The following is a 13,304-nucleotide window of genomic DNA, read 5'->3' as shown; positions in this document are numbered from 1 at the left end:
ACACATGAGGACATGACTCAGGGTGTCTTGGAGATTGATTTGAGTGAATGACAACTAAGTCCTAACAAATTTGATGATGAATGAGGGATTTTGTTTTGAATACTGTGCATTGAAGCAAAACTTGAGAATGTATGGCATACTTCTCTTTTACATATATATAAAATGTTTTGCTTTGATCATGGTTTGTGGTTTACTCCTGAGAGTTTATATTCACCTTCTGCTTGGGAAAAACCATATGCTCATTAATTTTGAATAGATTTAGTGTTCTGAATGCTATAATTTGTGCTGGAGGTACACATGCAAAGTTTTTGTAACATTCTGACCAAATCAATAGTTAGGATTGAATATGTATGTATATCAGTTAGCTGTTGTCAAAATAATGCTACATGTTACATGCTGGGTTTCTGAGAAACAGGCTAAGATAGAGATTTGTATGTAGGAAATTTATTAGGAATCAAAACCTGTGGGGGGTGCCTGGTGGCTCAGTTGATTAAGCGTCCAATTTTGGCTCAGGTCATGATCTCCTGTTTCGTGAGTTTGAGCCCCACGTCGGACTCTGTGCTGACAGCTCAGAGCCTAGAGCCTGCTTCAGATTCTGTGTCTCCCTCTCCCTCTGCCCCTCCCCTGTTCGTCCTTTCTCTGTCTGTCTGTCTGTCTCTCTCTCTCTCTCTCTCAAAAATAAACATTAAAAAATTTAAGAAAAAAAAAAAACCGTGGAAGAGGAGGGATGGAGGCAGGATTGAACAGGGGAAGAAAGTGGGCTATGATACCTGAAGCCTCCGCCGACTCCACGGGACACTTCGAAGAGTTGTCCCAAATCCGGGTGACAGGCTGAGCCTGTATACTCCTCCATCATCGGATAAAGGCTGTGCCAGGAAAAGGGCATGATCTTGGGTGATGATTCTTTCTTGAATTGAAATCATTCCAAAGGTGACAGCTGAGGGTGTCTGCTGATAGCACATCTAGCACGGAGTGAGTAAGTTCTTTACTCTCAAAAGGAAAAACACAGTATCTGTTACACTGCCTAGTATTTCAGTGGCTTATAACAACAAGCATTAATTTCTTATATACTCCTTTGCAGATTGTCTAGGATTCTGCTGAACTAGACTGGGCCAATTTAGGTGCCAAACTACAGTGTGAGTCCAGATCTGCTCCATGTGTATCTCCTCCTCGGGTGACAAAAGCCAGTAGCTCAAGAGGGCAAACCTAGATATGCAAACACATGCCAGGGCTCTGTTCTGTCAAGTATCTTGAACATCTTATCTGCCAGTCAGGTCACGTGGCCAGGCTCCACATCAGTGGAGTGGAAGACTCCTCTTCTGTGAAGGCCCAGGGGAGGGAGTGAATATTTGCTGAATAATAATCCAGTCTACCGTTGTGTGATCGTACTTAATGAGCGAAGGATGAGAATTTCACTGCCAAGCTTTCATTGTCAGTCTTTCTCCGAAAATACTTCTGTTTGTCATCTCCATCTGTTATGAATGAGATGAAATATGACAACACCTTCACCACTATTTGGCAGAGAGAACAGCTTGTGCTGAGTTCTTATGATTTTTTAAATTTAGATTTGAATGGATCTTGTGTGTATCTGTATCTCTATTGAAAACATGGTATCTTTGTAAAGTATTTATCTGGAGGGAAGACTTTCTGTTGTTTTACATTTACTCCTTAAATTCTTTGTGTTACTTTAAATTGAGGCGTATACACAGTAAAGTGTATTCAGTACACTCAGGTGCATCGTTTGCAAACTTGTGTATATGTATACATTCATGTAATCGACCACCCAGATCTAGGTAAAGAACTTTACCAGAATCCCAAAAGATTCCCTCATGCCTCTTCCCAGTCAATGATCGCCCCCTCCTTCTGAGGGAATCATTATTCTGACTTCTCTCACCACTGATTGTTACTTTTCTCAAAGTTCATATAAATGGAATCTTCCAGTGTGTTCTCTTACATGTCTAGCTCTTGGAATTGTTGTTATCTTACTGATAAACCGTAAGTCAGATGTCAGACTCCTATGTCTTGTGTTAGCCTGTTTATGAGAGTCTTCACTTGATGTTGTCTGTTATGTTATAGAAGGTAGATTCTGTGTTTCGCTTACAGCTTTTTAGCGTGATGTTGAACTCCATAAAAGTCCATTCAGAAGGAGCCTCCTATGTGTGTCAGAAAGATGGAGTTAATATGGACTTGTAGCCCATAATGTGGTCCTCTGGTTTCCTTTGTGAATTTGGTCACCAATTTAAATAAAATTATTCCCTGGGAATTCCATAGTGCATACGTCTGATGGGATGTAGATTTTTTTCTACACATACTGATCATGACAGCGCTCTCCTCTGGGCTGCGTTTCATAGCCCCAGTGGACTCTGGGGGTTTCATAGCCTCCAGTCGCCTATAAGTTGGACCCATTCTTTCCACTTGATTTGTGACAGTGCAGGGGTTAGTCTTCCGAAAGCCATTGCTGACTTCGGTGTCCAGTAACACACGCTCCGTGAGGAACAGAACCATTAAAACAATCTGTTCGCTTCAGATTTGGGTCATAATCACTTATAACGCCTGTGATGTTACTTTGGTTCTTTGAAACCCTATAATAGCCTATCGTCATTTGTAAAAGTGCCTGTAAGAGAAGCCTTTTCATCACCTCGCGTGAACAAAAGACCGAAGATCCTTTTATGCTTTGAGTGGCTGCTATAATATCAGCTGAGAAACACTCATTTAGTCTTGTGACTTTGGGTTTCAGAGCACCTGTTAATTATAAGAACTACTACCTCTTGAGGAATGTCAGCAGCAAAGTTAATTTGTGTAATTATTGATTTTGAATACCATTTAACCTTCAGTTTTGTTATCCATTGTAAATTTAGTTTCAAAAATAACTGTTTATAGTAATATATTAGTAATTGAAGGGATCCCTGCATGCTATTGAACTTCGCTTTCATTTTTGTAGATCAGTTATCTAGGAACTAAATAATTTCAGGAATGATGTAAACTTGTTTAACAGTGCACAGTACAGTGAAACTGATGAGTCTGTCAAGTGAGAAGTTTAGCTAGAAAAGTGGGGTTTCGTTGATTATGAAGTTTGCAGAGCACAGGCAAAGAGTAAAGATCCAAAGATCAAAAATTCTAACATTTTTGTAACCGTTGTTGTGGAAAGGTGAGAAGAAATTCACTTAAAAATTGAAGTTATTCCATGATTGTGACACATACAGCAAAAGACTATACGTGATCAGTGGTCCTAGCTGTGATTATGACTAAGGAAAAGATAATGAGATTCCTGCTTGCTTTTGTTTTGTAGAATCCAGTGATTTATTTAAGAGAGATGTTAATCCTTATTAAAGCAGTTAGTTACCTTAAACATGTCTTTATGTCCTGAATCCCACCTTTAGTTCTGTCAACAAATTCATATTCAGTGTCTTAATGTATCACAGTATAAATGGGTCTTTTTAATGCATACTGTAGCCAATGATTTTTTCTCTTTAACAGGTGTTTGTTGATATTTGAGTTTATTTTATACTCCTGTATGAGTAGTAGGGAACTCACCAGCTAAATTTTAAGAGACATGTTGCCACATGGATGTGATACTATCCCCATTTATGAAAATTTTAATATCAGTAGATACTGTGTACAAGGTGCGGGACTTGGCTTTCATATGGTAGAAAGTTAAAAAAAATTTTTTTTTTTAATGTTTAGTTTTGAGAGAGAAAGAGAGAGAGAGAGCGTGAGTGGGCGTAAGGGGCAGAGAGAGGGGGAGACACGGACTCCGAAGCAGGCTGCAGTCTCTGAGCTGTCAGCGCAGAGCCAGATGTGGGGCTTGAACTCACGAACAGTGAGATCATGACCTGAGCCAAAGTCGGACGCTCAACCGACTGAGCCACCCAGGTGCCCCCATATGTTAGAAAGTTTAAATAGAACTAGTCCTCACTTGGTAAGGATTTGGTCACCTTGCCGACCAATTCTGGGCCACACCTACATGCTTATCCAGACACAGCAGAGCCAGTCACCCTGTTCCGCACTTTTCCTTCCACATATACAAATGTGCGTATATGTTATGAATGAATTTCTGGTTCTCCAGTAGAAATACCATCACAGGTTTTTCAAACTTTAAAGTTTTGGAACCTAAGTTTCTTCACAGCTTCTGATGGGAAGAAGAATGTGTTTTAAATAAGCCAGACCCAAGGTACTTTTGCAAAAAAACAGGTATATTATCCTAATCTATCTTTTCCTCGTTTCAAATTACTCTTTATATCATTCTCTCCTGAAATATGTAGGAAACCCATGCCAGCCTAGCTGATTCAAGCAAGCCTAGTCATCTGTTCTTGGTCTTAGAAGATCTCAACCAGTTACTGTTTTTACATGGATATGTGTTTTGTTTTGTTCGTGTAACATGGATGTGTAGTTCTGTTTTGTCACCCTGATTCTCAATTCCATTGTTTTCTGTAACTCTCGTTCTTAGGGCATCATTGTCTTAATCCAACCTGGGAATATTTTTTCTCTGTCTGGTATATAATCTATTATTCCCTTGTCAAGGAAGGCTGTGACAACCCTGTATAATAGGTGAAGTGATTCTGGCACTTTTAACTGAAAGGATGGTGAAACTTACTGGCTTCCCAGTTAGTACCTGTGCCTGGAGGCCCTGGATTTTCATGGTTAGGTTACTGTAACAAATGAATGCAGTTTTTTATTTATTTTTTTTTTTAATTTTTTTTTTCCAACGTTATTTATTTTTGGGACAGAGAGAGACAGAGCATGAAGGGGGGAGGGGCAGAGAGAGAGGGAGACACAGAATCGGAAACAGGCTCCAGGCTCCAAGCCATCAGCCCAGAGCCTGACGCGGGGCTCGAACTCCCGGACCGCGAGATCGTGACCTGAGCCAAAGTCGGACGCTTAACCGACTGCGCCACCCAGGCGCCCCTGAATGCAGTTTTTTAAATACACACCTTATAAATCAACATTTTCTTAAATCAGTAAATGACATTTTAAATAGGTAATCTGTTTTTTAAATTTTTTCTTAATTTTGTTACTTAAAAAATAAACCTAAAAAACCTAAAAAAAAAAAAACCTTATTAAAAAATAAAACTTTGTTACTTAAAAAATATACTTAAATATACTTATAAATATACTTATACTTAAATATACTTATAAATATACTTATATTTAAAAAATATACTTAAAAATTAGTGTTAATTCAGTGCATCATGCATTTTAGTATTCGTGTTCTTAAATAATCTGGCAAGTTTGCATTTCTGACTGATCTTTTCTCTCCATTTTGTTTGTTTTCTTTAGTTTCATGCTATGGATACATTGTATAGGCACAGCTATGATTTAAGCAGTGCAATTAGTGTCTTAGTACCACTTGGAGGGCCTGTTTTATGCAGAGATGAAATGGAAGAGTGGTCAGCTTCTGAAGCTAGTTTATTTGAAGAGGCACTGGAAAAATATGGCAAAGACTTCAATGACATACGTCAAGACTTTGTAAGTAGAAAACTGCACATAAAATGTTGGATGGGAATATTTTATCTTTGTTAAAAAGCTGGTAAACCTTAAAGTATTCATTTAGCAAGCTTGCAACGTAGTAATGTTTATCTGCTCAACATAGAATGAAGGCTAGTCTTACAGAGAGAGAAATTGACATTTGTTCTGGGAAGCAATTATAAGACCTGGGATCAGGAGGCTCTGAGTTCCAAGTTTAAAATATGGATGGCTTTTCTGACCATTTGCACAAAATATTTCTGAGGTCTGCTTTAAGTTTGTTGCTCTCCTTTGGACCTTCTATATTTTTCTAGTTATCTTACTAATTGTTGAGCCTGAGTTTGATGTGGCCCTTTAATATGGAAACAACCTGTAGCAAGCAGTATGGAAAATTTGCTTTATGGGGTTTCCGTCCTTGACTCCTCTTAATGATACATAGTTTCTTACTTGCATTTTAAATACTAGATAATCTTGTCTACTTTTATGTACTTCCTTTTTTCCTTGTATGTATGGAATTGCTCTCTTTAATTAAGCTTTTAATCTCTTTGAAATGGGGAAATTTCTATTTGAGAAGTCCATTGATAACTTCCTAGGACAATTATCCTTTCTAGATTATCCAGTTCGTTGGTGTATAATTGTGAATAGCAGTCTCTTATATTCCTTCTTATTTCTGCAGTATCAGGTGTAACGTCTCCTCTGATTCTCCTTTCTGATCTTATTTATTTCAGTCTTCTCTCTCTTTTTTTTAGACTCGTTAAAGTTTGTCAGTTTGGTTTTATCTTTCCAAAAAAGGAACTCTTAGTTTCATTGATCTTTTGTTTTTCTAGTTTATACTTCATTTATTTCTGCTTTGACCTTTATTGTTTCCTTCCTTCTACTGACTAGATATACTCTTTTTCCTTCATTTTTCTTCTTTTCACTCTGACTGGATAATTTCTAATGACCTGTTTTTGAGTTCACAGATGTTCATTATTGATGTTCCATATTACATTTCTCATTGTATTCTTCAGCTTTAGAACTTGTGTTTGTTTGTTTTAGGATTTCTTTCTCTCTGTTGAACTTATTTCGTGTATTGTTTTCCTGGTATTGGGGTCTATCTCCTGATTTCAGTTCTGTCTGTATTTTCCTGTAGCTCACTGAGCTTCCTTAAAACCATGATTTTGAAATTATTATCAGGAAATCATAGCTCTCCATTTCTTTGGGGTCAGTTGCTGGAAAATTACTGTTTCTTTGGTGATGTCATGCTTCCTTCATATTTCTTATAGCTTTGTGCTGATGTTTGTGCATTTGATTGATCAGTCACCTCTACCAGACTTTACGGACTGGTTTTAGTGGGGAGGGAGAGACCTTTGCCTGCCCTGGATACAAGGGTGTGGGAAGCTTGTGTATGATGGTTCCAGCTCTTGGGAAGGCCCATCAGCATAGTGTACATTCAGTTCCATCTGCTGAGGTCAGTTGTCAGTTAAGATTTCGGGGGTCCTCAACGACCCATTCTCTGGGTGTCTGCAGTGGCAGTGAAGGCTGCTGGGGATCTCCTGATCTCTTTCTCCCCCATGGGGTGTGTCATTGCTGAAGGGATCCCTCTTGGCATTGGATACCTTTGCCATGGCAGTGGTGCCTGGATCAGCTTGGGTCAGAACCAGGAGCGGAGCATGTATGCTCCCAGAGTGACAGCAGCCTGGGGTCTGGTGTGCTGGCTAGCCTGCAGTGTCAGTGACCGAGAGGTGAACACATGCAGAACCACCATGGAACCAAGGTCTGAAGTGTGGGTGCATGTGGAGTGGCCAGAGTTCTGGGGTCCCAGATATGCACAGGGTTGGAGATGGGAGCTGGCAGCCCTGTTCCTGGGGTGGGGACACAGCAGCATCTCCCTCCCTAGGAGGTCAGTATCTGTTGGTTACCTCAGTGGCAGAAGCCGTCAGTTTCCTCTGCAGAGTAGGCTGCTGGAGTCCACGCCAACAAATACTACAGAGTCCTCAGCTGTGCACATGGCAGGGAGTCTGCAGCTGTCATGAAGGCTGTTGAGGTCCTCGAGATCCTCAGTGGCAGTGGCTGCCAGGCTCCTCTGCAGAGCGGGCCACTGCGGACCACACTGGCACCCACTTACACTGATAGCCTTTACCCTTCTTCTTTGTTCTTAGCCGGTTCCAGGTGTCTCAGCTAAGCCTACCTCCCTGGTGATCCTTTTTGTGTGGTTATTCTTCATCTTTTGCGCCACTGTGTTGCCATAGCTTCTTACTTGACTCTGATCCTCCCAGGGCTGTTTTCATTGTCCATAGCTGTGGGATACAAAGACAGATATCTCCTGTCATAAAATGTTATAAAGTGGTTATTGTTCTAAAGTGGTTCATAATTTCATATTATCCTTCGAAGATCTGTGGGATGGATCTGTAGTGATGCCCCCTCACATTCCTGATACTGGTAGTTTTCCTCATCAGTCCAGCAAGGACTTAATCGATGTTTTTGACCTTTGCAAAGAACCAGTTTTTTGCTTGCTTGATTTTTGTTGTTGTTTGTTTGTTTCATTAACTTCCGCTTTTATGTTTGTCATTTCCTTTCTTCAGCTTGCTTTGTGCTGAAGTGCTTTGTCTTTTCCTAGTATCTTTTTAAGGTTGAAACTTTTCTTGTAATCATTTGTTGAGAGTGTACTTAGCTGACAGTGATTTTAGCCTTATCTTAAAATTGTCTTCCTGTCCTCTTTAACAAAAATGTTACTTTCTCTCTTTTTTTTATGTTTGTTTATTTTTGAGAGAGAGAGAGAGAGAGAGAGAGACTGAGTGTGAGCAGGAGAGGGGCAGAGAGAGAGAGGGAGACACAGAATCCAAAGCAGGCTCCAGGCTCTGAGCTATCAGCGGAGCCCGACATGGGGCTCAAACTCAAAAACTGTGAAATCATGACCTGAGCCAAAGTCGAATGCTTAACCGACTGAGCCACCCAGGCACCCCAAAAATGGTATTCTTTGTAGAATTCATTTTTTTTCTTTTTCTCTTTCAGTGCTCTAAAGGTGTATCTCTATCTGGCTTACATAGTTTCTGATGAGAAGTTCTTATGTATGTGAATGTTTCTTTTTCTTTGTGCTCAAGATTTTGTCTTTACCTTCAGTTTTGGGTTTTGTTTGTTTGTTTGTTTGTTTGTTTAATAGCAGTTTTATTACTACAATGCACCTGGGTATATTTTTCTTTGTAATTATTTTAATGAATTTCTGAGAACTAAGGTTTACTGTTTGTGTATTAGTTTGTATAGTTTATAATTTAGATTGATCTATTTTTCAGTGCACTAATTTTCTCTGCCATGTCCAGTATACTGATAAACTTCTTAAAGGAATTCTTCAAATATGTTAGCATATTTTGCTAACATTTGTTTTCTTTTTTATGCTTTTCTCTGTTTAAATCCCTATCTATTCATGTGTGCTGTCTTACCTTTTTAACCCAATCCTTTAATATATTAATCTAATCTGTAGTTGGACCAGGTTTGGATTTGGTGGTTGTTCTGTTTACCTTCAGGGTACCGCTGTATTGGAAGGCCTAACCAAAAATTTCATGTGCTGCCTTGATATCTTTGAGCCTCACTGGGCCACAAAAACTTCACTGTGAGTTCCACTCCTTTTGCCAAATATATCCTTCACCAGCAGGAAAGACTCCCCACCTGCCCAGTTCTAGCTCCCCCGCAGCCTTCAACCTCATGGGTTTCACTTCCCTGCTAGCCTGCAGAATTACTGAGACAGGCCAGTCACATCTTCCCCTGGGAACTCTTTCCAGAACCAGAGCACACCTCACCCTCTTGTTACACAGAACCTCACTTCCACAGCCCCTAGTGACTCGCTGTGGCCCTACATGGTGTCATCTTCCCCTGGGCTGTGAGTATCTGTGACTAATAAACCAGTCAGACTCCTCTGTTTTGTCTTCAGTGTCGTGTGTTGTACATCCTGGCCGTCTGATACTGTTTTGAGGGGCAGGTTCCTCCCCTCACTGAAGCAATAAATAGGAGGTGATCTGAACATTCACAGACATCAAATTCTTACCTATGCTTAATGTGGGGCCTGGAATGTGGGAGGGTTTCTTCAGTGCTTCTGTCTCAACATCAGCAGGTGCAACTACTACAGGGCCCGTCTCCATGTTTTGATAAGTTGTGTTTTCATTTTCATTGCATCAGTATTTTTTGTTTTTCTTTCTGATTTTCTTCTTTGGCTCATGGATTATTTAGAGGTAAGTTCCACGTATTTGCATCTTTTTCACATATTTTTGTTACTGAAGTCTAGTTTAATTCTGTTGTGATCAGAAAACTTTGTAAAAAAAAGTTTGTAAACTTTGTAAAAAAAATCAAATTTTACATTTTTGAGATGTGATTCTCATCCTGTATATGGTCTTACTATGGTGAATGTTCCATGTGCTCTTGAAAAGAAGAGAGATTTTGCTATTTGGTGGAATGTTCTATAAATGCTACTTAGGTCAGATTTATTGATGGTGTTCAAGTCTTCTGGAGCCTTACTGATTTTCTGTCTACCTGTTCTGTTGAGAGAGTAGTATTGAAAGCCTCTAGCTATGATTGTGAATTTTTCTGTTTTTCTTTTCAGTTACAATAGGTTTTTGCTTTAATTATGTTGAATCTCTGTTATTAGGTACATACATTTAGGCCTGTTATGTTTTCATAATGAATTGACCCTTTTGTCTTTACATCATGCCTCTTTATCCATGGTAATATTCCTTATGGTGAGGTCTGTTAATATAACCACTCCAGCTTTATTCTATTGATTACATGGTATATCTTGTTTCCATCACTTTATTTGTGTCTTACTTATGTTCGAAGTGGGCTTTTTGTAGACTGAATACAATAGGATCTTTTTTTTTTTTTTACAGTCTTTTTAAAGTCTAACAGTCTTTACCTTTTACTTGGATTGTTTAGACCATTTACCTTTAATGTAATTATCAATATTACAAGTTTGGTTTAAACCAGTCATCTTCCCATTAATTTTCCATTTGTCCCATTGTTCTTTGTTCTTTTCCCCTTTTTAAAATTAATTAAAAAAAAATTCTTTTATGTTTGTTTTTGAGAGACAGAACAAAGTTGGGGGAAGGACAGAAATAGAGAGAGAGACACAGAATTCGAACCAGACTCCAGGCTCTGAGCTGTCAGCACAGAGCCTGACACAGGGCTAGAACCCACTAACTGTGAGATCGTGACCTAAGGTGAAGTTGGATGCCTAACCCACTGAGCCACCCAGGTGCCCCTTAAATTAATTTTTTTATTCTAGTTTTATTTCTACTAGTGACCTACCAATTAAACTTTTATTTTTGTAGTGGTTTACAGTATACATCTTTAATGTCCTACAGTCTATCTTCAATCAAACTCACTTAGGTCACATAGATTATAAGAACCCTGTGATTGGGATGCCTGGTTGGTTCCATCCATAGGGCATGTGACTCTTAATCTCTAGGTCGTGAGTTCAAGCCCCAAGACCCATATTGGGTGTAGAGCTTACTTAAAACAAAAAAGAAGAAGAAGAACCATGTGACAATATATTTCCAGTTCCTCCCTCCCATTCTTGTGCTTTTTTTGTCATATATAATTCTGGCTATGTTCTAAATCCCACAGTGAATTATAACTTTTTTGGCTTTAGACAGTGATCTTTTTAAAGAGATTTTTAAAAATATTTTCCCCCATGTTTATTTATGTATTGTTATTTATTTTTAAAAATGTTATCACTTCTGCTCCTCTTCATTTATTTGTGTAGATTCAGATTACATCACCACCACCACTTCTCGGCCTTTTAGCTAAGATCAAGTGCAAATTACATCACCACCAACAGGGGCTTTCTCAGGTTTCCTGCTCTGGCCCAGATCTTTCTGATGAACACCTGATGGAGACCCGTGGCAAATGTGGATGGATTCCCCTAGTGTCTAGAGATCCCATAGATGCTACAACAGTTGTCCTAGCTCACTGTTGACCTTTAATAATTTGGTAAATTTTTGGCTGTTTTCTTCTTACTTTGTTTTTATTTGTTATATTTATTTATTTATTTATTTATTTATTTATTGGTGCTTTGCCAAAGTAAAAGTAGCTCATGAGTCTAGTCTTTGAGTACTGAGTGACTTTGGAATCCAGTTCAGTTGATTGTCTTGTAACATTAGCTCAAGAATCGGTATGGTTTTGTAGGTTATCTGGGTGTTTTCTTCTCATTTTTAAGGTGGGAATGACATTATCTAGCTTAGGGCCTGCTTGGGATTCTCCCTCCCTCTCCCTCTCTCTTCGTCCCTCTGCCCCTCATCCCCAACTCGTTCACTCTCTTAAAAAAAAAAAAGAAGGAATTGGGCGGCTGAAGGAAAATAATTATGATAAACAGGGAAGGAAATATAGATAGCTTCTTTAGTCTTCCTTTCTCTTTTCTGAAACTCATCCTGAGGCCTTCATTGGCATTCAAAATCAAATTCCCCCAATGTTCTCTCCTTAGTACCTTTGATGACCAGAGTTCTCAACTTGGTAGCATAACCCAAACCTTTATTCCTGAGGGTTCTGAGCCCTGAGTTAGAAGCTGTTTTGTGAGAATAAGTCATTCATTAGTCTGTGGTAGGTATTGCTAGCCAATGCATTACAGGCAGAAAAGGCAAATCATATTTAGAATAATTGTCTATTCAACAAGAACAAGATGTCTGTTCATTCCAGGATGCTGAGAGACTAATGTAACTGGCATGTTACCAGGAATAGTGCCATGTTGGAAGCCCAGTGTGCATTGTTCCTTGCAGGTTGGACACCTGGAGTAATCAGATCAGATTTGGTGAGAGGATGTCCATGTGGGGGTACCCATATGTAATCTGCTTGCCTCTGTGTCCATTTGGTGATGTGTCCTTTGAACAATCATTGTTGTGGCTAGGGAAAGAGGCTGGCTGATAACCCTAGAGATCATCTTGCCCTCTTGATATAAGAGACCCTCCTCTCCAGAAGGAGCCTTTGATAAACATGGGGATATAAAGATCCTCACACTTAGGCCCATCAAGAAGTGTCTGTCCCACAAACCTCTTTCCTAAGCCTCATTGTTACCAACTTTCTAATCTGCTTCCTTTCAAGTCCCTGCCTGATCATTGTGACAGGTAGATAACCACTCTCCCTGAGTGGGTATGGATTAGTACCTCTGGCCAGCTTTCCTTCAACTCAGACTAGGAAACCAGATGGTGACTCTAATGCCCTGCCCTTTTAAAGGATCTTTCTTCTTCACTGTGCTTTAGAGCCACCCCTGCTCGGGGCCAAAATGCTGCAGCAGAATTCTGGCTCATGCCAGTATATCATGCAAAGCCATCTGCCACATTCAGATTTTTTTCCTTCTCACTTGACAGGTCATAGGGAACTTCTGTGGAGCCATGAGGGTTGAGGGAGAAATGATACTGCAACAGGAGTAGACACACTGGGACATGTCATTTGTGCCTTCAGGACTATACTTCTTGATAAGAGAGTGGTGGTGCTGAGCACAGCTGATTAGGACTTGATGGCTCAGATAAAATCTGGCTGATGATGAAGCTCAGGTTACATAGTCACTTGGTTTCCTTTTCTCAGGCTTCCAGGTAAATAAATGAACGCCAGGGGTGTTTCTCAGGTGAAGAATAGTTAGCAGATGAAGATGTCTTAGCTTGCTTGAAGCCCTAGGGGACTGTGCCCGTGACTGTCCTCTGAGGTCTTGCCTTGTGAGGTCTTGCCATGTGAGGTCTTGCCATGTGAGGTCTTGCCATGGGCCCCTTACCCCATCCCTCAGACACTTTCAACTCCCATTAGATTGCTTGTTGGGTTGTAGAAAACTGTTTGCTTTAGCTGCAACGCACATGCCAGTGGCTGTGCTGATTTGGTCCTTTAAA

At 39.8% G+C, this 13,304-nt stretch overlaps 1 protein-coding gene across 7 annotated transcripts in view; it reads left to right on the top strand.

The window, feature by feature from the left end:
- Positions 1 to 13,304, top strand: part of MTA3 (metastasis associated 1 family member 3) — a 230,301-nt gene that overhangs the window by 171,553 nt on the left and 45,444 nt on the right. For all 7 annotated transcript variants that reach the window (XR_007150767.1, XM_047851954.1, XM_047851953.1 and 4 more), the window contains one exon: positions 5,278 to 5,466. Coding sequence is in view for 6 of the 7 variants with exons in the window: in XM_047851954.1 (XP_047707910.1) it covers positions 5,278 to 5,466 (189 nt within the window). In the remaining variant the exon portion in view is untranslated. The remainder of the gene's footprint in view (positions 1 to 5,277; positions 5,467 to 13,304) is intronic.

This window comes from Prionailurus viverrinus, chromosome A3, assembly GCF_022837055.1.
Source record: "Prionailurus viverrinus isolate Anna chromosome A3, UM_Priviv_1.0, whole genome shotgun sequence".
Lineage (NCBI taxonomy): Eukaryota > Metazoa > Chordata > Mammalia > Carnivora > Felidae > Prionailurus > Prionailurus viverrinus.
This window is presented reverse-complemented; position numbering and strand designations above follow the sequence as displayed.